The sequence below is a fragment of the Mytilus trossulus genome, chromosome 10, assembly GCF_036588685.1.
Source record: "Mytilus trossulus isolate FHL-02 chromosome 10, PNRI_Mtr1.1.1.hap1, whole genome shotgun sequence".
In the NCBI taxonomy this organism is placed as follows: domain Eukaryota; kingdom Metazoa; phylum Mollusca; class Bivalvia; order Mytilida; family Mytilidae; genus Mytilus; species Mytilus trossulus.
Genome location: NC_086382.1, coordinates 65,723,350 through 65,750,602, shown reverse-complemented (window position 1 = coordinate 65,750,602; position 27,253 = coordinate 65,723,350). Strand labels below are relative to the sequence as shown.

Genomic DNA, 27,253 nt, shown 5'->3' with positions numbered 1-27,253 from the left:
AGGTATTTTTGTTATTTCAGTTTTTAGTACATGTATATATATATATATATAAACGAGTCTAAATTGAAAACTACGTTCAAACCTATGATTGCGTTGGATAAAAACCGCAATTTTTATACGTGTGCATGTCAAACAAATTTCGTTGTAGAAGGATCTAAAAACAGCACAAACAACATTTTCCAAAAGACCAAAAACGTGAAAAAGTATATTTAAACAAAACGCATTTGACTAACAGGTCGAACAACTGATGTTCTTTAACCCTGCTGACTGCCATTGACGATTGCCAAATAAAATTGATCACAAGATGTAACAAAATGCATCTGAATATAAATTTAATACGTCACAGAAAAAAAAAATTGTTAACTAGTGGCTACGATGTTGTGCCACAAACATTCGGTGTCAATATTTCTTTAGTACACCAGATCTAGATTTCGACAATATATGTCTCTTCAGTGATGTTAGGGATCGAAACGGTATTTGGAAGGCCATATAATTTACTCTCAATTTAAGATTGACTCTTGAATTTTAAGAGACAATATAGGATGAACGGATCATATAAACCGGAGGGAAAATATGATACATGCCCAAACAAAAAATATAAACGAGTCTAAATTGAAAACTACGTTCAAACCTATGATTGCGTTGGATAAAAACCGCAATTTTTATACGTGTGCATGTCAAACAAATTTCGTTGTAGAAGGATCTAAAAACAGCACAAACAACATTTTCCAAAAGACCAAAAACGTGAGAAAGTATATTTAAACAAAACGCATTTGACTAACAGGTCGAACAACTGATGTTCTTTAACCCTATATATATATGGTGGGGTTCAATATTGGGTTATTTTGTTAAACCTTCCAGTCGTTAAATCTCTGTCAATGGACTATTAAAAATTGCAGGAAAAAGACTTACCTCTAAAAGAACGGTTTTCGTATACAAATATAACAAACCACAATAAGGATTTAGTAAATGCAATGTGTTGTGTAATATTAAACATGATAACACAATCAATGTGTTTAATTCAAATTGTTTATCATGGTATGTTTTTTTTTTATCAAAAACATGTAATTATAAAATAAATATTCATGTTGCTTTGATTTGACAACAACCAAGTCTTCCACCTGCATTTCCGGTTTTCAAACTTCCGGCATCACCCCCTCGTCCTAAATCATCCTCACCAGCATGAATCTAAAAAAATTATACTTTAGATATTACAAGAAAAAAATCAGCAACATATCAATGCATATGTTATCCTAAACAACTAATAAAAAACATTGAAGACCTGTTGGTGACCTTCTACTGTTGTTTTTTCTATGGTCGGGTTGTTGTCTCTTTGACACATTCCACGTTTCCATTCTCGATTTTATATGTCACAATTGTAGTAATATAGTAACACGTATTAATGTCAGGGACTTTATTGGTGTGTAAAATCAGTCGACTCTCTGGCAAAACTCTGGCAAAGGTTATCAAATCTGGAAGGCTTTAAGCTAGAAGTAAAGGGCTGACTTCATATATTAAATTGTTAATCTTCATTATTCATAATTCCAATAAAATGCACTAATATATCATCGAATTGTAATAAGATTTGCAGAAATAGTTCGAGCAAGAATTCATGAAAAATCTACTTATTTTTAAATATACATGTATCAACTTCATAGATAATATGACAATCAAAAATAAAATAAGCTTTATATATGATAATATACATCATTTGAATAATCATAATATGCAGTTATGCAAAATTATCCTTGATTTATTTGAAATATTCACATCATATTTTAAAAGATATATTAAATCAAAATGAATTCAAATTATAGTATCTCAGTTTTTTAATTTGGATTTTCGTAGCCGCACGAACAACAGAAACATGACGATTGCTGTAGAGGGTCTGTTATTCATTTTTGTCAAAAATTATTTTCTTAGATTGTTTTTAAATTGACTAAGTAGGATCAAAGATTGCTCATGTTAGTCATGATTTTATCTTTAGAGACACAAAATAAGTGGAAATTCCATATATCAGTCCCGCACAAGTTTGTTTTATAAATAAAGGCAACAGTAGTATACCGCTGTTCGAAACTCATAAATCGATAGAAAAAAAACAAATCCGGGTTACAAACTAAAACGGAGGGAAACGCATTAAATATAAGAAGAGAACAACGACACAGTAATCATAAGACAAAATTTCCATTGTCCAAAAAGTTTCTGACAAGAAAATTTGTCCATAGGTTTTCAATAAAAAATATGTAGCAACAACGCCGTCATGAATGTCCGATATTTACACTTAAAAGGGATCTTTTGAAGATGGTCTTCTAATCACCACTCAAATGTAGTTTCAAAATATACGAAAGATCGGTCCTAGAAATTTAAAGGATATTACGAGGAAGTTCTATTGATTAGGCGAAGCTTTGACGAATGAGCAGGAAATACTAGACATACTATAACAATAATTAGTTTTGCATCATATCCAAACCAAATTGAGGTCTTATTTAGAACTTCATTCAAATATAATTCCTGCAAAGTTAAATTAAGATATATGTTGTTATAAGAGTAAAAAGACAACGGTGGATGACGGCAGAATAACTGATGGCAATATCAGTGGTAAATGATCACGTGACCATACTGACTAGAAGAGCAAAAGATTTTTTATTAAATAAACTGTTTCAAACGTAAGTTATAAAAACAAACTAGTCTATGCTTACCACTATGGCTCTGTTCAGGATTGACCTGCCTGAAGTTCCTTGTAAGCTTATCGTGTAATCATCAATATTAATGTCAGCTACTCCCCACAGGTTGGCCTTGACATTCCCAAGATCTCCAACATGGCGGATATCATCGTAGGGTGCTCCATGATTTTTATTTAATGGGTTAAAATGACCTCCTGCACTGGTACAATCTACAAATTACATAAATGCTGGATATAATCGGTAGTTGAACTGTTGGTGTTGCTCAGTCGTAAGTTTTCTATGCAATGCTTTTTAGCTTGTCGTTTATAAGGTTATATATTTACAATAGTTTTGTTGGTCTCTTTTCGATGAATGTGTATATATGATGCCTTATGTACCCTTTCAGTTTAACATGTTGTGTATACAACTTTGTATTGATAAAGAAATATATAGAAATATTAAGATAAAGTATGATTGCCACTGAGTAAATTCTCCAGCAGACACAAAATAACTTAGAAGTCAACATATAAAAGTCACCGCACAGTCTCCAACATTGAGGAAAGGCCGAACAGCACAGTAAGCCTTAGGATGCCCGAAACCTTTATATTAAGGTTTCTTTGTCGTATTGTGTTGTTCAATTGATGTGTCATTCCATGTCCTTTATTTAGAACAATTGTTGTAAAATTGATTTTTTTTTCTTTGAGAGAAAGAAAATCTTCTGATACTTACTTTGTCTTACATCTCCTTTTGTATGGACATGAAAACCATGTAATCCTGGACTTAGCTCATTAATCTTTCCCCTTATCGACACTTCTTGGCTTCCATACTAAAGAAAATAGATAAACAATGTTACATTCTTAAAATATTGACGAAAGGTTAGTAGATAAATCAGCATTTCATTCGTAATATTTATCAATAAAATATAAGTTATTTGTTTTATTCAAACCAAGAATTTGTATAGTGAGATCATTTTCTTATACTGTGAATATAAAAGTTATGTTGCTGATACTTATGGTTCACTGTTTTTTAAATAACACACTCTAAAACATTTAAACGTTATTTTTTAATTTCTTTTTAAGGTTGAAATGATATAACACTTTATTTATTATAATCTTACTTTCTGGTAAAAGTTCAGCTGACCATAGACATTGTTCTTCCCAGTCGGGTCGTACAAATTACACGAAGCTGTAATATAACCATGACCTTTTTGGAAAGGAAAACACACTAATGTTATTAATTGTATTTTTCAAAACAAATATGAAAATGTTACAAAAACCTTTTGTACAATGATGAACATTTTCCAAGTTTTATAGTTATGTTTGTGTAAATGGTATTTCTATTTTAAAGAATATACTATTCATCCGACCGACTTTGCAAAAAGTGTATACATAGTTGTTTTTATTTTGTTTTAGTTCTTATCTTTTATAGGCATGGAGTATTTGCCACTGCATGTTTAGCTAACAAATATCAATTATTTCAAATATTTTGCCTTACTTTTATCAGAGTGGATATGTAAAGGAAAGTAGTTGTAAAATAGTATGTAAAGTAAACTTAGCACTGTAATATAAAAAGATTTTCCGTGTTCTTTCCTCTTCAGTAAAACAGACAGGAAGCCGATGTAAATTATATAAACAATTCAATTAGTTTCAGAGACTTCTTGGTTATTTTCATTTCATTATTATTATTCCCTTTCCTCTCACGCCATTTTCACAAAATAGCCCGTTTTAAAACCAATGTTGCTAATATCTTTGTTATTGAAACTTAATTGATCTGATTTGCTCTCACGTGCAGATTACACTACTGCTTCAGGTCAGGGTGAATGTTTTGGTGACTGTTACAACGTTTAAAACCGCTCCATATGTTTGCACCTGTCCTAAGTCAGGACCTGTGGTTCAGTGATAGTCGTTTGTTGATATGTTTCATAAGTGTTTCTCACTTCTCGTTTTTCGAATAGATAAGATCGTGGTTTCCCTATTTGAATTGTTTAACATTTATCATTTGTGGGGTTCTTTTTTAGTGTGCTGTTTGGTTTGAGCCAATGCTTTGTGTTGAAGGCAGTTCGTTGAACTATAATGGTTTACTTTTTACTAATTGAGACCTGGATGGAGATTTGTCTCGTTGGTACTCATATTACATCTTCTTATATCTATTATGAACAGTGAAAGCATTCTTTTGTTTTACAAAAGAACAATCATATTTGGGGTGATTTTGCTATGATCTGTTAAATGTATTTGCATACAACAAATAAGACACACATCATTATTAAGCGTTTATTCGCAAATAGATGCATCAATATTCATCAAGTAGTGGATCGATAATGTGAAAAATAGTCCCAATACTGTTAACTCGGCAAGCCGGATAAATAGTCACAGCACTATGTTTCCGGTTAGCTGAACAAAAATTTCCAGTACTTTTCATACAGTTAGTCGAGCAAATAGGAACTGCCTATTTTTATACATTTAATAGAAAATGAAGGCATTGTTTACCTTTTTTTCCGTCTGAATGATGTTTTTATTACCATTTACATCTTCAACTTTACATTAAATATTAGAATTCACAAGTCTGGTTTTATACATGAAGGAGTTAAATTTAAAACAAAATTAAAAAAAAAAGGTTTTTGGATGAACTGTCTTTGCCATGAACAGTCGGAAAGGCAAGCAGATATGTACGTGAAATCAAAACCGATTTATGCAGAGGAATGTTACATTAATTTTCCTTGGCTTAAGGAGTTAAGACGATTTTTTAACTATCAAAAGGTCTTATTACCTGGGGTGTTGTCTTCTTGAAATATCAATTTTATTGGATGTACAAATTTTCATGTACCCCTACGTAAATGGCAAAACCTACTGAGGTATAATAATATATTATATTTCATGAAAAGAAGATAACAAACATGTACAGATTTTAATTGCTTTAAGTTATCGATACAAGATCTGAAAAATAAAAACAAAAAAAATATAAAAGGAAAAAAAACCATAATAGATATAAGAAGTATAAACAAGCATTTGACATTTTGGTTTTTACTGCAATCTACTGAACATGACCTAATTTATTGCAATATAACCAGCAGGATGATTCATGATTACACAACAAGCGTTTTTGATTTTCATCGCACGTGTCACAAGTATGTTAAAACATGCACATTAAATTATTCAAATGCAGAATGAAACATTTCAAACACTAATCAGCTATAAAATATTGCATACATTGTGCATTATTAATATCTTATATAAGGTGGATTACTTGTACTAACATTCAAATAACTCAAATAAAGTCAGCTTTATACGTATTCCTATGCAAAACTATAACAAATCCACGTTATATTTAAGCATGATAAGCTCGTTTTGTTGCATCATGCATTCCGTAATATATATTTCTTAATCTTTTTATTGCATAGGACGAAAAGTAAAATTATAAATCAAACTTATTCGTGTTGACTTTAAATATGATATTATAACGGTGTCCGTGGTGAATCCGTTATATACCACTATAAATATAGAAAACTGATAATTTACATAGTAAAAACAAGATTTTGTAAACATTTGACAAAAACATGTACAATAAACATAAATTTGCCCTCGAGGTACAAAATGGTCAACAATGAATGTTGACAATTTATTAGTAATTGAAATTTTCCATGGCATTTATCATTATAAAACATAGATTGTATATTACATGCAAGACATGTTTGTGAATCTTTGATTTATTTTTAAAGTGTAAAATGTAAAAGAAGAACAGACTTTTAGCGACATTGGATTTTCTGAACTTTTATGTCTATTCAAAATGTTTGAAAATTGTATCAAGCCTCGAACGTTCTGAGGAAGGAATGACTCAGTTGTTGATGTCTAAAAAGGTGAACCTAAGATTGAATCTACATGTTCACTACAAAAAGAAACAAAAAAGTCCATTACTCCTTAAAGTAAGGAAAAGGAAGAAAGCTATATTCTCAAAATATTGCTAAATACTATGTCAGGAATATGACAGTTGTAATCCATTCGCTTGATGTGTTTTAGCTTTTTATTTTGCCATTTGATTAGAGACTTTCCGTTTTGAATTTTTTCGGAGTTCAGTATTTTTGTAATTTTACTTTTTACATATAACCCCTGGATCATAAAAATATAAGACACTGTAGTTTACGATTCCAAATCTCATAGATCGTTTCAGAACAAAAATCAAAATAACAAACAAATACTGAGGTGAACGCATGAACTCCATCTTATTCAAAAGAAGCAAGATCGGCTGCGTCAAAGAGGTACGTTTTCCCTGTTCTTTATCATCATGATCATATGACAATTATTCGCCTTTAAAAGTCAAACAACTTAGTCAAAATGTCTCAATCAGAAGTAGGACACAATCTTCTAGATTACAAAAAAAAATGTGACTGTGAAAAAGTACAACAAAAATACTGATCCCAAGGCCAATCTAAAAAGGGGGAGTCAATAAAAACAAAAAAAAATCAAACACATCCAATCAATTGATCAACTTCAAAACAAGTACCATTTTATTGACTTGGTCCAGGCATTTTCAAAAAACTATGCTGGGTATAACATGGTTTTCTAGCTAGCCAAAGACTCCTTCTTGTATGACAGTTATATTCCGTATAATGGGAAATATGGGGAACTGCTGTGCACGTGTTATCGGAAACTTACGATTGGAAGGCAAATTCATTACGTTTGTTATAGATTAATTTTGAAGCCGTTCAATAGTGCAAATATCGAAGAAAGGAATAATTTTCACTGGAAGATATGACAAAAGTTCTACCAAAATTCCATGAAGATTTGATAAAGACTTTAATATGTAAATCACTTGAAACTAAGAATCGTTCCAAATAATAACTGCAAAAGTCAAGTCCTTTTATTATTCGGATAAGAAAAAAAGGGGCGAGATTTTCAGAATTATGCTCCAACTGTAAACCGTCTTTGGCCTTAAAAAGATCATGTTCATGGTTCTCAAAATTCCATGAAGGATAGATGTCTGAAAAACTTTACCCTTAGGTTAAATTCTATTGTTAACTGCAAAACAAATTCGTCTAGCAGTTATCTAGATGAAAACAAAACAAAATTTGTTTTGCTATTTTTCACTTATAGTTACTGTCTGTTAATTTGTCACAGGCTCTTGTATATTAACATTAAGCCTAGATACAGGTAAAACTAATTTCAGAGGCAAGTGTTTGTGATTTTATTAATCATAAAATGTATACAAGTGAGATGTTTAGCTAGCTTTAAAACTAGATTTAATCCCCCGTTTTCTACACCAGAAAATGCCTGTACCAAGTCAGAAATATGACAATGTTGTCAATTAGTTTGATGTGTTTGAGCTATTGATTTTGCCATGTGATAAGTGACTTACTTTTTGAATTTTCCTTAGAGTTCAGTATTATTCGAAGGTTTGGCATTATTTCACCCTCACATTTTACATGAGTCTTATGTAGACGAAACGCGCGTCTGGCGTACTAAATTATAATCCTGGTACTTTTGATAACTATTTACACCACTGGGTCGATGCCACTGCCAGTGGACGTTTCGTCCCCGAGGGTATCACCAGCCCAGTAGTCAGCACTTCGGTGTTGACATGAATATCAATTATGTGTTCATTTTTATAAATTTCCTAATACAAAACTTTGAATTTTTCGAAAAACTAAGGATTTTGTTGTCCCAGGAATAGATTACCTTAGCCGTATTTGGCACAACTTTTTTGAATTTTGGATCCTCAATGCTCTTCAACTTTGTACGTGTTTGGCTTTATAACTATTTTGATATGAGCGTCACTGATGAGTCTTATGTAGACGAAACGCGCGTCTGGCGTACTAAATTATAATCCTGGTACTTTTGACACACTGAACCTAAATTGTATCTTAATTTACTACACTGACAACAAATGTAGCGTAACCTTGTTCTCGTTTCTGCGACAATATGGGGTCCTCAACATACAAATGTCGGTACAGACCCCCTCCCAAATTCAAGTTATTGATTTTTTTATGCGAAAATCACAACCCATTCTTATATTTCATGTGAAAATCACAACTCAATTATATGTATTTTCCAGCTTTCATGACATCTTATTTAAACGTCATGTACATGCGATCATTTATTTCATATTGAGATAAAAAGATCAGTTTTAACAGACATTTTAACAGGCGATGAACATTTATGACCCATTGACATATACATGTCTATGTATTGGTATATGACCTCTTTGAAACAGGTGGCAATACATTGACATTCGATGAAATTGAAACATACTTTTTGCACGTCTTTTTATCATTATAAAGGAAGGGAGGGACCTTTCCCCTTTCCCGGCGTAAAATGTCGTAGGCTGTACAGGTTATACGGAAATAACAATTGTTTTATGAAACAAACATAGTGCACGCCGGCATAATAAATAACTGCAATTCTTGTGTTCCTCTTGTTCATGCGCACATTATTTCTTGTATCAATTTATTAATGTTAGTTAAAATTATATAGAATAGTATGTATGATGGTATATAAAAAAAAGAGGTGACGATTACTTCTTATTCACGAACGCATTAACGCCTAAAATAAAAGGCAAATCAAACAAATCAAATAGGATCTTAATCTATGTGCAGTAATTACGGGTCCGTATCAACACATGAACCGATATATCTATTATGTGTTACATAGGTGGTTATGAGTGAAAAAAGGCATCTCCTTGCGAATTGAAAATCGTACAAATATATAAAACAATTTTAGACACTAAAGTCTGTGACTTCTCACTTAGTAACAATGAGCATGATGAAAGTAATTTGAAAAAAAAATGTAATTATGGTATTACTGTAGAATCAATTCATTGATATATATATGCTCTATCATATGGCGCGTTATCTAAAACCAAAACAACATATAGGCTTACCTTGAGGTAGACAAGCAGTACTTAGTGCAACAACACTTAATAGAAATATACAAATCATGTTCATTGTCAGGCAACTTCTTTATGTATACCTTTTTATTTTACTGGATTTGTGACATATATAGGACCGGACTGTTGAATTGTATAAGTTTACTGTGTATATTTGTAACGACCTTAACCTTGATCAGTTTAGCATAGTAAGCGTTAATAGCGAGACGGTAAATATCAAAGTGATATCCAATCTAAGAATTTCAAGACAACAAGAAAGCACCATGGCGAACAACGAAAACGACGAAAAGACTTCGAACGACTACAAAACATAACATGCTGAAATAAAAACTGAGCATTACGATCCCTTCAAAAAGGTATTATATTATAAGGTTCGGAAGGGTTATCAGATCCTGCTCAATATGCAACACATGTTGTGTTGACTATGTACGTATAAGTGACAAATGATAATACCAAGGAAAAGAGAACGGGATTGTTGTTATAACAATTGGAACATAACAACCGTCATCTGTGAAACAGGTATTCCATATCATTGACAGGTACTCTTAGAAAATTCAGGCTAAGACACATATACTGTAACACACACGCTGCCAGAATATTGTTGGACAGATTTAATTATCTTTTTTGTGTTTTTTTTTTCTCAATCGACCCATATTATCAATTTATAGTTATATATCAGGCCCAACATTGATAGACGATACTATGAATACCAAAAACAAGTCTGCCCGTGGCTATTTGAAAGTGTCTCGCCCGGTGAATATATCAAACATGTGATACCCTCATTAGTAGTTAAACACACCGTAGAAGAAGTAGTAGTAGTACTTAGAGTATATAGTCTTAGCTTTTGATGTAAAGGATCATTTACCCTTTTTGTTGATTTAATGCTAAAGGTAAGTCAGGTAGCAAACCAGTTGATCCCCGCTACATAACATATGTGCTTGTCCCAAGTCAGGAGCCTAAAGTTCAGTTGTCGTTGGTTCATGACTGTCATAGTTATTTTATCGAGTAACTTATTTATTTCCGTTTGTTCTCATAGTGCTCTGGTTTAAGTATGAGGAAGCTTTAAGGCTGAAACCAGTTTCAATTCAACAAAAGAAATTGAACTCTTTAAATTAGAATTAATTACAGGTATGATTGCCAATGAGACCAAATGACACAGAAATTAACAACTATAGATTACTCTTCGGGGTTTGGATAGTTTACACATGTCTCAATGGCTGTTAAAAGATTTATGTGTATACATTAAAAGATAGTATGAAGCAAAGAAATATTTGTTAACTTTGATTCTAAAAAACTAGACGATTTCAGTAAATGCTAACACTTTTGGATCTTGAATATGCACTATCATAAATTCGAGTGCATATTATCAACAAACAAATATAAGGTTGATTTTACATTATATAAAAGCATTACTCTAAATTTTATTCCTGGTATCTACGATGAGTTTATTTGTATATATGTCACTGCCAACACCGTTTAATGGAAATAAACAATAATTTGATCTAAAAAAGAGTATTAAAAGTTGACGAACACGATATTATAGGATTGAAATTAGTCAGCCCATTGTTCTTAGCTGTAAAGAGATTCATTTTCGAATTGTCAACATACTTCTACGTATGAATTTCATTTCTTGTTTGTGCTTAAACAATAAATTAACTACAATACTTGTTGCTGTAAAAAGAGCTATTGGGTACTTAAATGAGACATGAATGAAAAATTAATATGCAAATAAAGCAATACAGCATCTCAATCAATGTGCCAAAATAAGGAACCATATAAACAACATCTGATGAGAAATAAAGGCAACAGTAGTAAACCAGTGTTCAGTCTCGTATAAAAAGAACTAGCACGCACACACAAATCATTAAGTATGTAATTATGATAAAATTGTACAATATTTTCATTGATATATCTATGCTCTATAATAAGTTTGCTTTATTTAAAAAGAAAATAACACAATCCTTACCTTGAACTTGGTAAGCAGTACTTAATGCTACTACACTTAATAGAAATATACAAATCATGTTCTTTGTTGGACAACTTTTGTATTTATGACTTTTAACTTTACACGATTAGTAACTTGTATAAAACAAGTATAGGACTGGACTGTTGAAACGTATAATATTACAGTTTACATTTGTAACGGGCATTACGATAGACAGAAACTGTTATGCTATATGTTTTAATGATTCGATTAATAGTAAAATGCTGAAATGTTAAAATAGTAAATACGCCTAATTAAGAAGTAAAAAAAATAAGAGTAAAGATGGCCATGTAGTACAACAACTTCAGCCGAATTAAACAAAACATAATAAAACGGGAACAAAATGTATTTCGCTGCAAATTAGGATAGGCAGGATCGTAGCTAGTATCATGGATGCAAGAGGTCATCTTTTTCTGTCCAAAAGATGACGTCGTAGTACTTGGTGTCAAAATGATATCCATGGTGCTTGCGTTACCTATTATTTGGTTACAGAACAGCAATATGTTCATTATCATCTTACAATAATTGAGCAAACAGTTCGTCTTTAACTTATATATTCCATTACAAATATATTGTATCAATCATTGAATACCATTTAGAGGCTATTCATGTTTTTTTTTCCTATTGTGATAATTGTTTTATTGCAAAATTATATAAAGAAAAAGGAAAACCAATCCAGTAATTGTTTTGAAAACTCAATCTTATCGTCGGAAATAAAGCACAGAATACCAAATGTCCTTGACACTGGTGATTGTAACCTGGATATATTACATAAACTATTATTGTATACTTTTAAATGTATTTGAATGTAACATGTTTCACGTGTATTATAAATCATACTTCACACGCTATTAATTTGTACCAATTCGGAAGTAGTTTGTGGGTAATGGATTGAAAAATTAACAATCAAGTTCTATTAAAAACAAACAAGGTTAATATATACATTCCATTAGCTTTAATACAATTGCATACCGGATTATAAGCTCATCTGTATAAGATATCAACGTTTTTACATTTGTCGTATGTCTTTGTGAGATTTTTATTAATTTGGCGTCTGTCGTCCGTCGTTGACTTTTGAAAATTCTCATTCTCTGTGAGCTTATTTGTTCAGAATGTTACGAAGGTAATCATTATATAAATTGTATCCAGTGTCATCGATAACACGTGGACATGTTCAAAACTGCTTAACATGAGGCTAAACTTTTAGCCATTCATATGTAAGAACCATATAAGAGTAAACATATTGACTATTGTAAGATAAGTTCTGAATGTCAAATTCTACAAACTTTCTTTAGCACTTTGTATTTGCATCAAAAGTATCCGACAACTCATTAGAGGAGGTACAGTATTTCCCTTAATTGATACATGTTCAGCGTTTGCTTATTACCTTTATCTTCGTTGGTTTAGCATAAGTATTACATATTAAAAAAGAGAGGTGTTAGACAAGTTAAAGACAAATTGACACAAATTAAAAACAAAATCGACGAAAAGACAAACAACAGTCTACCGAAAACAACAACAAACAACTTCAGATGAAAGTCTGATTGACTGTCTACGTTTTGTTACAACAAGGCCTGCACATTGAAGCATTCTCGCAGAAGGCACAGACGTTGGTATTACTACTATAACACATGTTAGTCTCAAGTTAAACACATTTACGTTTTATTGGATTTTAATTAGTACAACGAAGGGGATATTTCAACGGAACTAAAGTGAGTGGAAATGTGAGCAAACATATCTTAAGATTTATAAAAGACAAACGAGTATCCGAGTACTAAAATAGTACTCGAGTACTCGTTGCCATCCTTTCTTAATTTCGATTTGTTTCGCTTTTTTCTGTATACTGTCAGACATATACTATACTCTCTATATAATATATGACCGCCGTTGATAGTAAACTTGGAATTGATAGTAAACAGCACATACACTTTATTTATAATATATGTATGCTTATTGTACACAGAAAAAGCGAAAATATTTGTCCTGTCTCAAAATACCTACGCAATTAAGAGTGATTTTAAACAGACCAAAACGGAAGTCTTGTCTATGACTTAAAAGTCCATCCGATGACAGAAACAATATCCTGACGCCTTTATTTTCGTTTTCCTCCCACAATAACACAAGCAGAATTATCATAAGCGAGGATAAAAAAAATGCGACTATGCATTGTACCTTTAGGAAACAAATACATGATGATGAATCTATTATGAAAGGAAGAGAAACGACACACAAAATGAGGTCTTCTCATTTAATAGTATAGACATTCGAAATAAAGGCATCATAGTATACCACTGTTCAATAGTCAATAAACGATTGCCATAAGCGAAAAACAATCCGGGTTGCAAACTAAAACCGACGGAAACACAACAATTATAAGAATATACTAGTCTGAAATAATACAAATACTGATACATTCTTTATATGTGACAAAGATGAAATGACAGTAATTGAGAAAACAGGGTTGCACTAACACGATTTGAAATATCTCAAGATATTAAACAATGAGAAACACAAATGTCTGTGACTCTTCCGTAACAAACAATTTGATCAAAGTCATTATGAAAAAAATAACAAACAAACAAAAACAGCAGAATTGGAGAAATTATAATACCTTTGTGGAATATATTCATAGATATATGTATGCTGTATCTTATCTTGCTTATATTAAATAATAAAACCACATATAAACTTACCTTGATGAAAGAAAGCTGCCTTACTTAATGCAACAATACTTAATAGAATTATACAAGTCATGTTCATTGTCGAACAATTTTTACATGTATAACTTTTAACTTTACACGATTTTGTAATATATATTAAGCATTTACAGTATCGGACTGTTGCAACGTATCATTGTACTCTTTGAATGTATTAATGTTATCTGATAATCCTTCCCGAGCACTTGATACATTCTTGTGTCACCCTAAGATTTTGGTTGCTTAGTTTTTAGTTTCTATGTTGTGCTTTGTGTACTATCGTTTGTCTGTTTGTCTTTTCTTTTATGCGTGGCGTTGTCAGTTTATTTTGTTCTTATTAGTTTGAATGTCCCTCTGGTACCTTTCGACCCTCTTTTATGATATAGGTTGGTACAAATACTAGACAACACAAATAATGCTTCCCATCTTATCCTATAAATTAAAGGAGATACAAATTTTCTTTTTGCTTTTGCTACAAATTATTAGACAAATCTTTGATTATCACAAATCAAACGAACGAAAAACAATTTCAAATTCCTGAGATGGTGCAGTCATTTTCTAAATATATAGAAGATGGTGGAATACAAATGGTGTTACAGATACCTAAACTCGTTTCTTTTTTCAAGTAAAACAATCACGAAGATTGACGAATCTCGTAATTGTATTAAAAACACGGTGCTACTGTTATATTTGTTATGTATAGACGGTCTAGTACCGTCCAGACTAACGTCGTCATTGACGCGGGTGTTAGTAACCTGAATAGACTAAACAAATAAAATACTGTTATAACATTAATCTAAAGAAAGTTATATGCAACATGTTTCTGATGTATAATGAATTATAGTTCACATGCGAATAAATCTGTTATATTTTTTAATAGATTTGTGAGTAATGGATTGAAAATTAACAATTAAAGATTTTTTCTTATATAACTTTTATGTAAAACTGAACATAGTAGAGTCACAAATCTGACAATTTTAAAACAGCTCTGATTGTCATTTCTGTCTACTATGTTAAGCACTTGGCAGTTTTTACCAAAATTGTGAGAAAACTCGTTACAGGCGATATTTCCATTAATATAATTGACATTTTTTCCAACGTCAGCATTTTGCCTATTACATAGAAACGCTAATATACAATTGTTTCAAGTTCATAGATTCAGCATAAACATTTAAACAGAGGCGGAAGATGTCAAACGGATATTCAAACTCTCAATGTGAAGATAAACTAACAAAGACATAGCAAAAAAAAACCGACGAAACGGTCTACAGTAGACAAGACGGAAAACTAAAGACTGAGCTACGCAAATCATATCAAAACCAGAATTGAGGTGCCAGGTGCTTTATCTTAGCGTAAGCAGATCTTGTTCTGCATGTTGCAAATGCATGTTCAAATTAAGGGATACGTCTCAATATGTGTGGTGCGAGAAAAAGACGACGGGCTTTTGGTTTTGAAATATTTTAAAGGTTCTTTTGAGTTCAAAATTCAAGCTCTGGGAATCATATCAACTAGGATATATATACACCATATACAGGCGTGGTTGGAATGTTGCTGGTTGGCCGAACTAATTTTTTGTTTGTTCTCGAAGACACTTATTATCAATATATAGATGCAAGTCAAGATGCAAATCAGACTTAATTGTATTAGTGGAATCCTTAATTATTTTAAATTTTCAAAACCAAAGGAAGAGCGTTTTCGTTCTTTTTGGGATTTTCTATTTTATTCATCATTTTACGTATGTTTTCAAATAGCGTCCCTGCTACATTGCAGTCCATTTTGTATTTCTATTTACAATGTAACGAAATAAACCAAGTCGGAAAGTTGGCAGTTGTTATCAAGTGGTTCGTTTCTATGTATGACCATGTGTGTTTCTTTGGCGTTGTTGGTTTCCGTTATTTTCCTCTTGTAGGTGATGTGTTTTTAACCCGGATTTGTTGTCTCTCAATCGATTTATGAATTTCAAACAGCGGTATAATACTGTTGCCTTTATTTAAAACCAATTGTCCGAATTTTAGTGCGTGACCAATATAGTAAAGCATCCACTATGATGGTTGCCATGGCAAAAACATGAACACAAGATTACAATTCAAATGTCAACTTATCAACTTATGTTGATTTCAAAAGTCTGGTTGTCTTTGTTTATCTCATGCAAAGCCTTTCTTGGCTTTTATAGATATTATCGTATTATAGGTTTTCGTGCTATTTAGAATGCAGTGTGATGTTATTATTCCATTTAAAAAGTATGCATAGTACGAATTTATATGACGTACGAAACATATGATCTGACGATATGAGACATACCGAGAAATTATGAAGATAAAAGAGTTATAAGCAAAATTTAATCACTTTTTGATTGCACATATGTTCAGAAAACAGTGTGAATGTGAGTTTTTCAACTAATAGGTCCTGATCTGACAGCAAGCAAGTCGAGCTCCAGCGTTTCCTGTTTTCAGACTCTCGTCATTACCTCCTCTTCCTAAATCATCAGGATCTGCGTGAACCTAAGGAAAAGTCAAGAACATAGGGGTGTTTTATTGAATCTTGTTTAAACTACTTTACCAATATATTCTTCTTGGGAAAGCTAAGAAATACATGTATCACAAATATGAGCACAATAGTCCTTTGTAAGCAGGTCTATATTTCACACCAGTTATTTTGTTAAATGTGTAGAGAAAAAGAGCAACATCTTACATATTAGGACATGCTGATATATACGTATAAAGTCATAATTCTTCATTTGTGTTACACAATAAGATTGTGTGTCAGCATATGCTAACAGGTTGAAGAATGTCGGCTATTTTTCAGTCAATCAAACTAAACTAAATAAAAACAAATATTAACTTGTTTATCGTTCAACAATTTGTTATGAATTTAAATACCATTTTTGGTTTTAATTGAGTTACTATTAAAACGAAGATGTGGCATGATTGCCAATGAGACAACTATCCACAAAACGACAAAACTTACGGCCTAATTTATGTAAAAAGAATTATACGAAAAACAAATATCTAACACATCAATATTAACATGTGTCAGTGTCATATGGCCTATCCGTGTGCATTTTCAAAAACACTACCGTTGAGTGCCACATATAATCTGTGTGTTAACATTAATACATATACAATTGTATTGATGATTTCATTTTAAATTCATTAAAAATGCCTCAGGCAAAAATAAGTTTCACCGCACGTTACGACAATAGCCTATGATTAATAAATTACACCTATATATCTATAGAGAATCGTTGATAACTTACCACAATACCTCTGCCGAGGATTGAAAGCTCTCGTCTTTCCCGCATTCTAATAAAATTGTCGTAAATAGCCAAATTTGCTACTCCCCAGTTGTTTGCGTAAATATTACCAAGGTCTCCAACATGGCGACGCGGTGCATCATTTGGTCCTGCATGATTTTGGTTGAATGGATTAAAATGTGGTCCTGCATTACTGCAATCTATAAATGTTAGATTTATTTATATGCAGCATACAAGAATTAAGAAACAACATTTTTTTTATCAAATATGTTTACTCTATACATAGAAAATGTTTGTACATTTTATTCGTATACATCGTACTAATTTCATATTGCGTAAATTAATTTTTTTTATAATAAAATGATATTTGATAATGCAAATCACTAGTTGCGAAATTAAATTTTTATTGCTCGTTAGTGATGATCAAAAACAAATACTTATATGCTCCGGAAATCAAAGATTTATATATTAATCAAAGATCGAAACGTAATAAACTTACTAGAACACACAAGCTTAGTACACATAACCTTACTACTTATGAAATATCTATTAGATACCACTTTTTCACAAGTAATTACTAATACGTTTACTTACTACGTCCGAAAGTCCCTCTTTCATGGACATGAAAGCCGTGTAATCCAGGTCTCAAACCATATATTCTCCCTGTTATTTGAACAAGTTGGGTATTGTACTGAAAATAATATATGCATAAGATTAACAACTCGACATTGTTGTCCTGATATTTCGGTACCGTGTAAGTTGTTTATCATCATTGAAGATCAGTTAAATACCGCATAGATCAAAAATAAACTGACAACGCAATTGCTAAAAAAAAAGACAAACAAACAGGTAATAGTAAACAAAACACAACATAGAAAACTAAAGACTAAGCAACACGAACCCCACAAAATACTGTCGAAATCTCATGTGCTCTGAAAGGGTGAGTATATCCTACTCCATATATGGCACTCGTCGTGTTGTTCATGCTATTGCAACCCGGTAGATAGTCTAATTCTGTAGGTCACATTCGTGGTGAAAAGGGAAGTGGATTATTGTTACGACATGTGGAACATATCAGATATCATCTGTGAAACGGTTATTCCATAATGGTCGACTAACTCGTGATGGCATCCGTAAAATTTACGAGGGGATGCTTTTAACTTCACTATTTGTTACTCATGGTTTAATAGCTTCCTTGTGAGCAGCAACTTACCAGTAAGGGCCATGGTTATGAAAACAAAGAACTAGACTCATGTAAACTGAACCTTTTCATTCTCCATGTTATCCTTAACAAAGGCATTTCAGATGTATACACAAAAAGCGAGGAGCCATTTATACTGTTTGCGTTCTTGACTTGTTTAGTAAGTGTTTCTTACCTCGTAATAGACGGACTTATTTTTACCTTCGTAATTATAGTATTAATTCATTCACTTCCTCAATGTACATAAGTTTGTCACTTATGTCGACTGCGATTTGATAAACTCAGGTTTCTCGTGTATAGAGTTTAAATCGAACGGGTATAGATTCTCTTAAACGTCATCAAATTAACCTTTTGACCCGAGTGCTACCTACCTCGAAGGTAGGTTTAGTCGATTAGTAAACAAAAACAAGATTGAAGAACAAGACATTTAGTGAAGTAAGTAAAAACTGAAAACAAAGTATCTTCAAACTTAAGCTATTAGCATCTTACACTGGGTAACAAATTGCAACAATAAAAAGTTTATTAAACTAAAAAAATGCAAAATGCAACTGTTATTAATTAAATACAAAAAATGAACGTTTCCATCTATTTGGTACGACATGATCAACCAGTGTGAGTACTTTGCCGTTGCTGGCAACTAGAAATATATTATTCTTTAGGCTGTAGCATATTTATATAGCAAAGGCTATTTAGCTTGTTGTTTTTAAGATGGCATTTCTAATATTTTTCGACAGAACAATTAAAAATAAACGGCGCCGGCAAAATAGAACAATAAGCTTTTTGGCCAGTTTTGATTAAGATACCTTAATTAAGTCCGACACAAAGGCATATATTATAGCAATGTTCGTTTTGCCGGCCCTGGAAATATCGTAAATTATCGTCTGGCCGCTTTCTTTGTAAGCAGATAATTTTTATTCTCTTATGGTTGGGGCCTGTTATCTATTTCTCGCATGAATAGATAATTCTCGTATCACACTGTCCGGAGTGTGAAACGAAAAAGTGATACGAAAAATGCGTTAATTTGATTGGCCAACGAAACCTCCTGAAACGATATTGCGGCCTTTTCATTGGCTATTCTTTAGGTCATTGTTGACAGTTAAAGGTCACAATGATGTACATTTCCTCCATTGCAACGGAGATAAGCGATTTCTTCAATAATATAGAAAATACGCACACTTTTCACCTTATTATATATTCTTATTCAAATATTATTACATTCTGAAGCGTACAAAATGTTTTAAAAAGTCTTATGTTGAAGATTGACGACGAACAGGACATATGACGTCACAATGCAGTTATGTTCAAGCGACTGGGTCGACGTTTCGCGGATTTTTTTTTATTAAGCACAAAAAGCATGTTTACCATAAGAGAAATAGGTTTCACAACTCGGGAGAATTAGATATCGTTTGATATCAACTCTCTTTATTTAATTTAAATAGTAATAACAAACTCGCCACAGGCTCGTTTATTATTATATTGAAATTAAATAACTCGAGTTGATATCAAGCGATATCTAATTCTCACTCGTTATGAAACCTATAATAATTACTTTAGAAAAGTACTATAAAAATGTACATTATTAACACAAAACAAATCTTATCATTACTCTAGTAGTTAAATAATATAACACTAATAATGAATATTCGAGATCATAATCGTTTAAAACATTTCTATAATTCTTTTGAAGGATTTGAATATTTACGTAACGCAAATATTTTTACACGAGTAACCCGATTTAATCAAATCAATGTCGACTTTGGTGTTAAGCAACAATTATAGTCAATATTGAGTAATAATGCCTTTTTCACATTTCCCGAAAAAAGATAGACACACGATAAAGGAAATTGTGATCTGATCGTAAAACCATAGGTTAATTCGGAAGGGTATGTAAAGCCATCGTATAAAGAAATGGGAAATGTTTCGAACAGACAACAACCCAACCACACCCCATATTTTTACAGCTAAAATTCAAATCAGTGATTGATTTCACTCAATGTAAGCACATTGGAATTTTAAATGAGTTGAACTTTGTAAGTATTTAAATGAGATATTCCTTTCAAAGTTCAACTTCATTAATAAGAACAATAAATATTTGTAATAATTGTGGTCAATTTCTATCAACCGAGATGAAAATTGGGTAAATCCAAGTTTGTCTTTTTTAAAGAGAAATTGAAAAGTAACTGTTTAAAATCATGCAACTCTTTGTAAACTTTGGAAAAGAAAACAGGGCATTCATTATGAATATGTAAAACAAAAAACGTAAAACATAACTATCTTTAAATTCGTAAACTGTTTTGGCAAAAGTATCAACGAATAAAATATCGAATCATTAGTTAAAAGCTAGAACATCTATTATTATATCAATATGCTTCAAAAACAATGAATGACATCGATTATTATTCAGACATGGTGCGCTATTAATTGAAAAATGACATGATATTTGTCAAGAGTTTCGATTTATCATAAATGATTTAGTGCAACCGTTATACTTTTGCTTTAATTTCAAAAATATAAGTCCAACACTGCATGTTCTCCTATGTTCTATTATAGCCATATATGCCATGTTGGTTATCAAGCAGGGTCATCGGACACATTCTTTAAACTAGATACCCTAATGCTAATTGTGGCCAAGTTTGTTTCAGGAGAAGACTTTTGTAAAAGATTACAAAAATTTACGAAAAATGGTTAAATTTGACTTTAAAGTCGTCAATAGACCTTTTTTTGTCATGTTAAATTATTTGTAGATCTGACTTTGCTCAACATTATTGCTGTTTACAGTTTATCTCTATTTATTACAATATTCAAGATAATAACCAAAAACTGCAACATTTTCTTAAAATTACAAGTTCAGGGGCAGTATCCCAACAACGAGTTGTCTGATTTTTCTACAAATTTCTCGGCAAACAGATCTTGCCTTGCTGAACAATTTTACCACGTTGAATTTGCTCTAAATTCTTTGTTTGCAGCAATTAAAGCAAAAATATATATTTTACCCCTTATGTTATATCTGTAGCAATGGTGGCCATCTTTGATGAGTAGCCGGGTCATCGAACACATTGTTTAAACAAGATATCTCAATATTGAGTGTGGCCAAGTTTGGTTAATTTAGACCAGGAGTTTCAGAGGAGAATATTTTGGTGAAAGTTAACGGACGGCGACGGACAATAAACAATCAAAATGATTCATTTTATCTAGTATATTCCAAATTCAAAACCATATATATATCTTACTTGTTTGACAACACAGAACTAATTATTGCGTCATGTATATACGTGTATTCTTCTGTTGCCTTTATGTTTATACATGTATATATAGATAATGGTAGTAATTTGATTTTCAATTATACGTCAATCACAATAGGCGTCAGTAAAAAAAATAATCTTCCCGAAGATGATACTGTAAAACAGAGTTTTTAATATGATTATAGTGACCATCTTGTTACATAGTTCAAAGATATTCTTCAGAAAAGGTACCAAACTATCGTCATTCATCGAAATCAGATAGTAAAGAGTGCTGGCATGCCTTATAAGACGTTTGGTGTAAACAGGACTAAAAAAATCTGCTAAAACATCTCCTGATCTTTTTTGGATAAATGTATAAAAAAAGGTTAACAAAAATAGCGAAAACCATGGTAAAGGGAAAAAGGGAGGAAAAAAAACCTGGCAAAATCAAACGCTTCACCATAAATCTACCAACCAATGAAACATTGTTTATTCCAATATCACCTTTTAAACGTAATTAATAAAGTTTAAAGGGATTACTTATACGGCAATTTCTAGATCTAGAGTAAAATAAGAAAAACAAACTTTCTGAACTTGAAACTTTATCTGATCCAACTAAACGAAAAAAGACTTTTTATTAGTTGGATTCGTTATGTTGCCGTTTGTGTTTGTTGCACTTCAGTGGTCCTGTTGTTCCTTTGTTTTTCTCTTATATTTGATATTTTTTTTAAGTTAGTGGGTTTTAGTTTGTAACCTGGATTTGTTTTCTCTTAATCGATATACTAGTTTGACTTTTGAACACCGGTATACTACCGTTACTTTTTCATATCGGGTCAAAAATCAATTGTGGTATTAAAAACATTAACTTTACTAAATATATTTTCCTATACATATTATGCACTAACGATCATACAACCAGTCCATACTTTGTATTTAGCATCGTGCAATGAAATGTTTTCCCAGACTGTTTATGAGGTCATAACACTTAATTAATGGATATGTACTGCTTTATTGGAGTATCGTTAAGATGATTGTTGTGGTCGTTGTATATAAAAAATATTAAAGTTTATTGTTTTAAAGATTTATCAGGCCTATGTCTTTTTGTTTTAATTGTCAATTCAGATTTTTGTTATAGCTACATTGAGCTATGGGTTTGACTTTCTCTTAAAGTCCATACTGTGCCCTGGATTTGTTAACATGTACGTCATTTGGTCTCTGGTGGATAGTTATTATTATTAATCATACTACGCCTTCGTTTTCTTCCATGCCTGTTCAAATAATTAAGTGATCGCCACTTAGAAATGCCACGTTAACAATGAACATTATAAATTAGAAGTATTTTTTGTTGTTTATAAAAAACAATCAACAAAAATAAAAAAGACTCTTTTAGATAATGTATGGATGACTATTAAATTAAAGTATGTTTACGTAACAACCTTTAATTGTTATTTGGGTTTTTTTTCTGTTTAACAAACAAGAACAGGCCTATTTGTAATAATCATTCATAATATTTGTCAAAGTTAACCTTAAACTTTGATCATTTGTCAATTACTTGTCCTGTTTTATGTACGCGGTAGTAACCAACGAGTTAATAGAGTACAGTAATGTTTCTCGCTTGAATAGAACTCGGTTGATTGAAAACATGCGAGGAATCGTTCGTTATACCAACTTGCAAAGCATTAATGTGTGTTTTCAAAAACACAAATAACTTATTACTTATCTCTGTCTAACAGGTTATATAACATATGCAATAACTTATTTTTTTCACATACTTGTTGACGCAAGGTTAGTCTTCCTTGTACTCTGTTTCGATTTGTTGGGTCATACAACTGACAGTATGCTCTGGTATCTCTTTGCCCTGTTGACAAACAAAAATATATATTTATTTATATTGTTTGAAGGTTCATGTTTCACACTGGATATTTAACTAGTTTCGTAAGAAAGAAAGAAGCCAAACAAAACATAAGGAGGTTGTTATTCTTTGAAAAGGTACTACAAATCGATGTTAACACGGACGATGTAAAACAAACATAATCCCGCCACATGCTACATGTGCTTTTCCCAAGTGAAGTTCAGTGGTTGTCGTTTGTTCATGTTTGTCTTATTTGTTTGTCGTTAATTGATTGGTTATAAATTAGACCCTTAGTTTTCTCAATCGAATTGTTTATTATATATTTCATGTTGGGTCTTTCTGACCGACTAAATTTTATCCTTTTTTTCTCATTGTTGACATCCTTGTTTTGGAAATAGAAGACGTGTTTTTAACTTACGAACTTAGTAAAAATAATAATCTTCAGACTATAGCAACATTATTGTAATAAAAGTTCTCATATTTACTGGACTAATGTTACTATATCATATGCCAATTTTAATAAGGTATGTCTCCTCAGTGATGGCCATATCAAAGTACCAGACGAAAATTGATTTTTTTTGACAAATATTGTAGCACAACAAACGGCATTTCTAAAGGTTTTGGCACTAATGTTGGTTCTTTTTTAGGCCGGATTATTTTTCGAAACGACTTCTTTTTATTTTCTTTATATAGTTTTATCTTTTATCTGCATAGTTGAACAAATCTTTAAGCTTTGGTATATTTGCCTGTGTGTGGCTATATCTTTATTGAGATCTAAAAAAGTTTTTAGTGTCGAGTTTTATGCAAGCAGATTAAATAAATGATAGTGGGGATTAATTTCATTAATGATGGGAGTTCTCATATAACTGCTTATTTGGCGATAAAAGAAAATGTGTTCCTCCTTGTCTACAATTTTGAAAACTTTACACACTCTATATTTCCTTGACATTTTCTTATATTGACCTGTTTCAATTTGCAAGTTATGGTCACTTGCCGAATTTGGTTAAAAGTTGACGACTTAAAAAAAAGTTTTAGATTGCGCAAGTAGTCTTTCAGTCTGATCAAAGCACGTGTATTTTTGTAAATAAAGGAAACAGTGGTATATAGCTGTTCAAAGGTCATAACTCAATTGAGAGAAAACAAATCCGGGTTACAAACTTAAACTGAGGGAAACACTTCAAACCATATGAGAAAAACAATGAAAAAACAGAAACACTGAAGGGCAACAAAAACAACATACATAGGAACGAACTATTAGAAAACAACTGTTATATTTCTGACTTGGTACAGGACAGTTTAAAAAAATAATTGGGTTGAACCTGGTTTATATATAACATTTTTGAACAGCGGTATACTACTGTTGCCTTTATTTGTGGCTAGCCCAACCTTAAGCTTTATTCCAATGTTAAAAATTCCGCTAAAATGACAACATTACATGACATAAATAAAGTACAGATAAATGCATGTGCACTAAACTGTTTAAATTTAGCATCTAAAAAAACCATTGACAGTTCCTTTTTTATCTATTTGATTTGTACTTATATGTAACAAGTTGTAAGCTTTCAATGTCACCAGATCAGCACAATTATTGAGAAGAAACATTTCTTTTTTTGTTCAAGGTTTGTCGGGTTATTGGTCTTTTGACACATTCGCCGTTTTTATTCTCAGTTCGAGGTATAAGGAAGCACACTTTAAATAATATGACAATTGTTATTCATTCGTTTGATGTGTTTTATCATTTGATTTTGCCATTTGATAAGGGACTTTCCGTTTTGAATTTTTCTCGGAGTTCATAATTTTTGTGATTTTTCTTTTTGAATATCATTTTAATCGATATCATTCAAGTTCAAGTTGCTTTGAATCCTATTCCATCTAGTCAGAATATCTATCGGGACATAAATCCGTGCTAAACACAGAATAAGCAAAGAGAAAAATGAAAACAGAGGTTTCCAGTTGTCGGTTAACTATCATGTATTTAACGCTACCACGTATGGAATATGGAGCGGAAAATCTGAAGAATAAGGACAAATACAAAATATATTTACAGGCGGTGAAGATGAAGAGCATCCTTCCTTCTAGTGCAACCATTTTGGGTTTTTTTATTAATGCATTTATCATATATTTACAGTTAATTTATTGTTACAAAAACAAAGTTTCTAGTCAATCACTCTTTTTATGAAACCTCAAAAAGTAAATACACCGTCATTTATGAGTTTAAGAATTCGTAAGCAAGCTGAAATTAAACTATGGTTAATATCAAACTACCTATTGACTTAGTTTACTCAGTAGCCTTAGAATATTCAAACCGTCATTTTAAATTATTTACATTTTGTCTTGTCGAGCTTTTATAGCTTCTTCACGCGGTTTCGGTTTTACACTTTGCTGAAAATCATCCGATGTTGCCTAAACACAGTTAATTGATCTTTGGTGGATAGTTAGATGTCTAATTAGTATTCATACCACGTCTTCTTGTCTTTACTAGTCTAACGATATTGTAGACATGTAAGGAAGTTAAATCGCAAGCATTTCGGGGATTTTACGTTTCGTAGAACTAAAAGAGCCTGTTATTCACACAGTAGAATGTGTTCCTTCCTAAAGGACATTGTTTTTGAGGATGACATTAATGTTTAAGCGTATAATCTCAAGAAGGCTTACCTTGAACCATGGATGTAGCAAGTAAAACAAACACGCCTAAAGTTAGTATAAGAATCATCTTTCCTTGTTTGACAACTTGACTATTGTTGATCAGTATTTATATGAACAAGTACAGGTATGTGCTGTTAAAACGTGTTGTTTCATTTACGGTTGCCAGATCTATTAATTATTTGTAAAATTTTGATGGCACTTACATTTAGAAAAATCTTGTGCATTTCGTATGATTTCTTTCACTATCTCTAAAAATAATGTTTTACACTAGATGTAACTATCCGAAATCTGATCTATCGGGCTAAATTAAACCGTTATCATCGAAACCAGAATACTTTATCACCAAATTTAACGTGCTAAAGAGAAATTGGAAGGTGTTGGCGTTTTGTAACATTTACTCGCTTACCAAAATTTGACAGAATAAAAGAAAAGCAAGGATGATAAGTTTCTTTGGCGGAAGACATGCATACAAATATACTTCATCTGTTAACTTTTTTTATTATTATTTTATTTCACCATGGATTTTTTATTTTACCAATGGTCATATGTTTGTGTTTTTAACTGATGGAAATACATAATCTCTAGAAGAAGCATGATCAGGTGCGTCTCTCGCTATGCATTCATCCCTCGAAATGCGAATCCACATTTCGTCAAAATGTTACAAGAATAGAACGCAATCTATTATATTATTTGGTTGCACAAAAATCATACTACTAAGGTTGATAATAAATCTTACACAATTCAGTATACGTATGATCAACTGTGTCGTAATTTTTTTTTATGAATTTCATTCCAGACGTATAATTCTATTATGTTAAATGTAACAAGATGTAAGACTGAGAGTACATGTTGCTAGTGAGG

The 27,253-nt window shown here is 31.7% G+C and overlaps 2 protein-coding genes across 3 annotated transcripts; both read right to left on the bottom strand.

The window, feature by feature from the left end:
- Positions 1-1,020: 1,020 nt before the first annotated feature.
- LOC134686500 (superoxide dismutase [Cu-Zn]-like) lies at positions 1,021-14,310 on the bottom strand. 2 transcript variants are annotated; one of them, XM_063546168.1, is made up of 5 exons: positions 14,217-14,310; positions 3,781-3,866; positions 3,393-3,489; positions 2,700-2,893; positions 1,021-1,188 (listed from the first exon to the last, which is right to left on the bottom strand). In XM_063546168.1, the coding sequence occupies exons 1-5, from the start codon at positions 14,281-14,283 to the stop codon at positions 1,084-1,086; spliced, it is 549 nt and encodes a 182-aa protein (XP_063402238.1). In that variant the 5' UTR covers positions 14,284-14,310; the 3' UTR covers positions 1,021-1,083. The 2 variants fall into 2 exon arrangements, with proteins under 2 accessions (XP_063402238.1, XP_063402239.1); XM_063546169.1 differs by lacking the exon at positions 14,217-14,310 and adding an exon at positions 11,506-11,581.
- Positions 14,311-16,541: 2,231 nt separating this feature from the next.
- Positions 16,542-26,489, bottom strand: LOC134686502 (superoxide dismutase [Cu-Zn]-like). Its single transcript, XM_063546170.1, has 5 exons — positions 26,402-26,489; positions 23,667-23,752; positions 18,067-18,163; positions 17,476-17,672; positions 16,542-16,720 (listed from the first exon to the last, which is right to left on the bottom strand). Exons 1-5 carry the CDS (start codon positions 26,457-26,459, stop codon positions 16,616-16,618), a joined length of 543 nt encoding a protein of 180 aa, XP_063402240.1. The 5' UTR covers positions 26,460-26,489; the 3' UTR covers positions 16,542-16,615.
- Positions 26,490-27,253: the final 764 nt, after the last annotated feature.

Excerpts from the sequence above, each read along its gene's own strand:
- LOC134686500 (XM_063546168.1), bottom strand. The coding sequence starts at position 14,283 with ATGAACATGACTTGTATAATTCTATTAAGTATTGTTGCATTAAGTAAG. Across the intron at positions 3,867-14,216 it reads GGCAGCTTTCTTTCATCAAG|GTCATGGTTATATTACAGCT; the intron begins GTAAGTTTATAT and ends CTTTCCAAAAAG. Across the intron at positions 3,490-3,780 it reads AGCTGAACTTTTACCAGAAA|TATGGAAGCCAAGAAGTGTC; the intron begins GTAAGATTATAA and ends TATTTTCTTTAG.
- LOC134686502 (XM_063546170.1), bottom strand. The coding sequence starts at position 26,459 with ATGATTCTTATACTAACTTTAGGCGTGTTTGTTTTACTTGCTACATCC. Across the intron at positions 23,753-26,401 it reads TGCTACATCCATGGTTCAAG|GGCAAAGAGATACCAGAGCA; the intron begins GTAAGCCTTCTT and ends GTTTGTCAACAG. Across the intron at positions 17,673-18,066 it reads AAGAGGGACTTTCGGACGTA|ATTGCAGTAATGCAGGACCA; the intron begins GTAAGTAAACGT and ends TAACATTTATAG.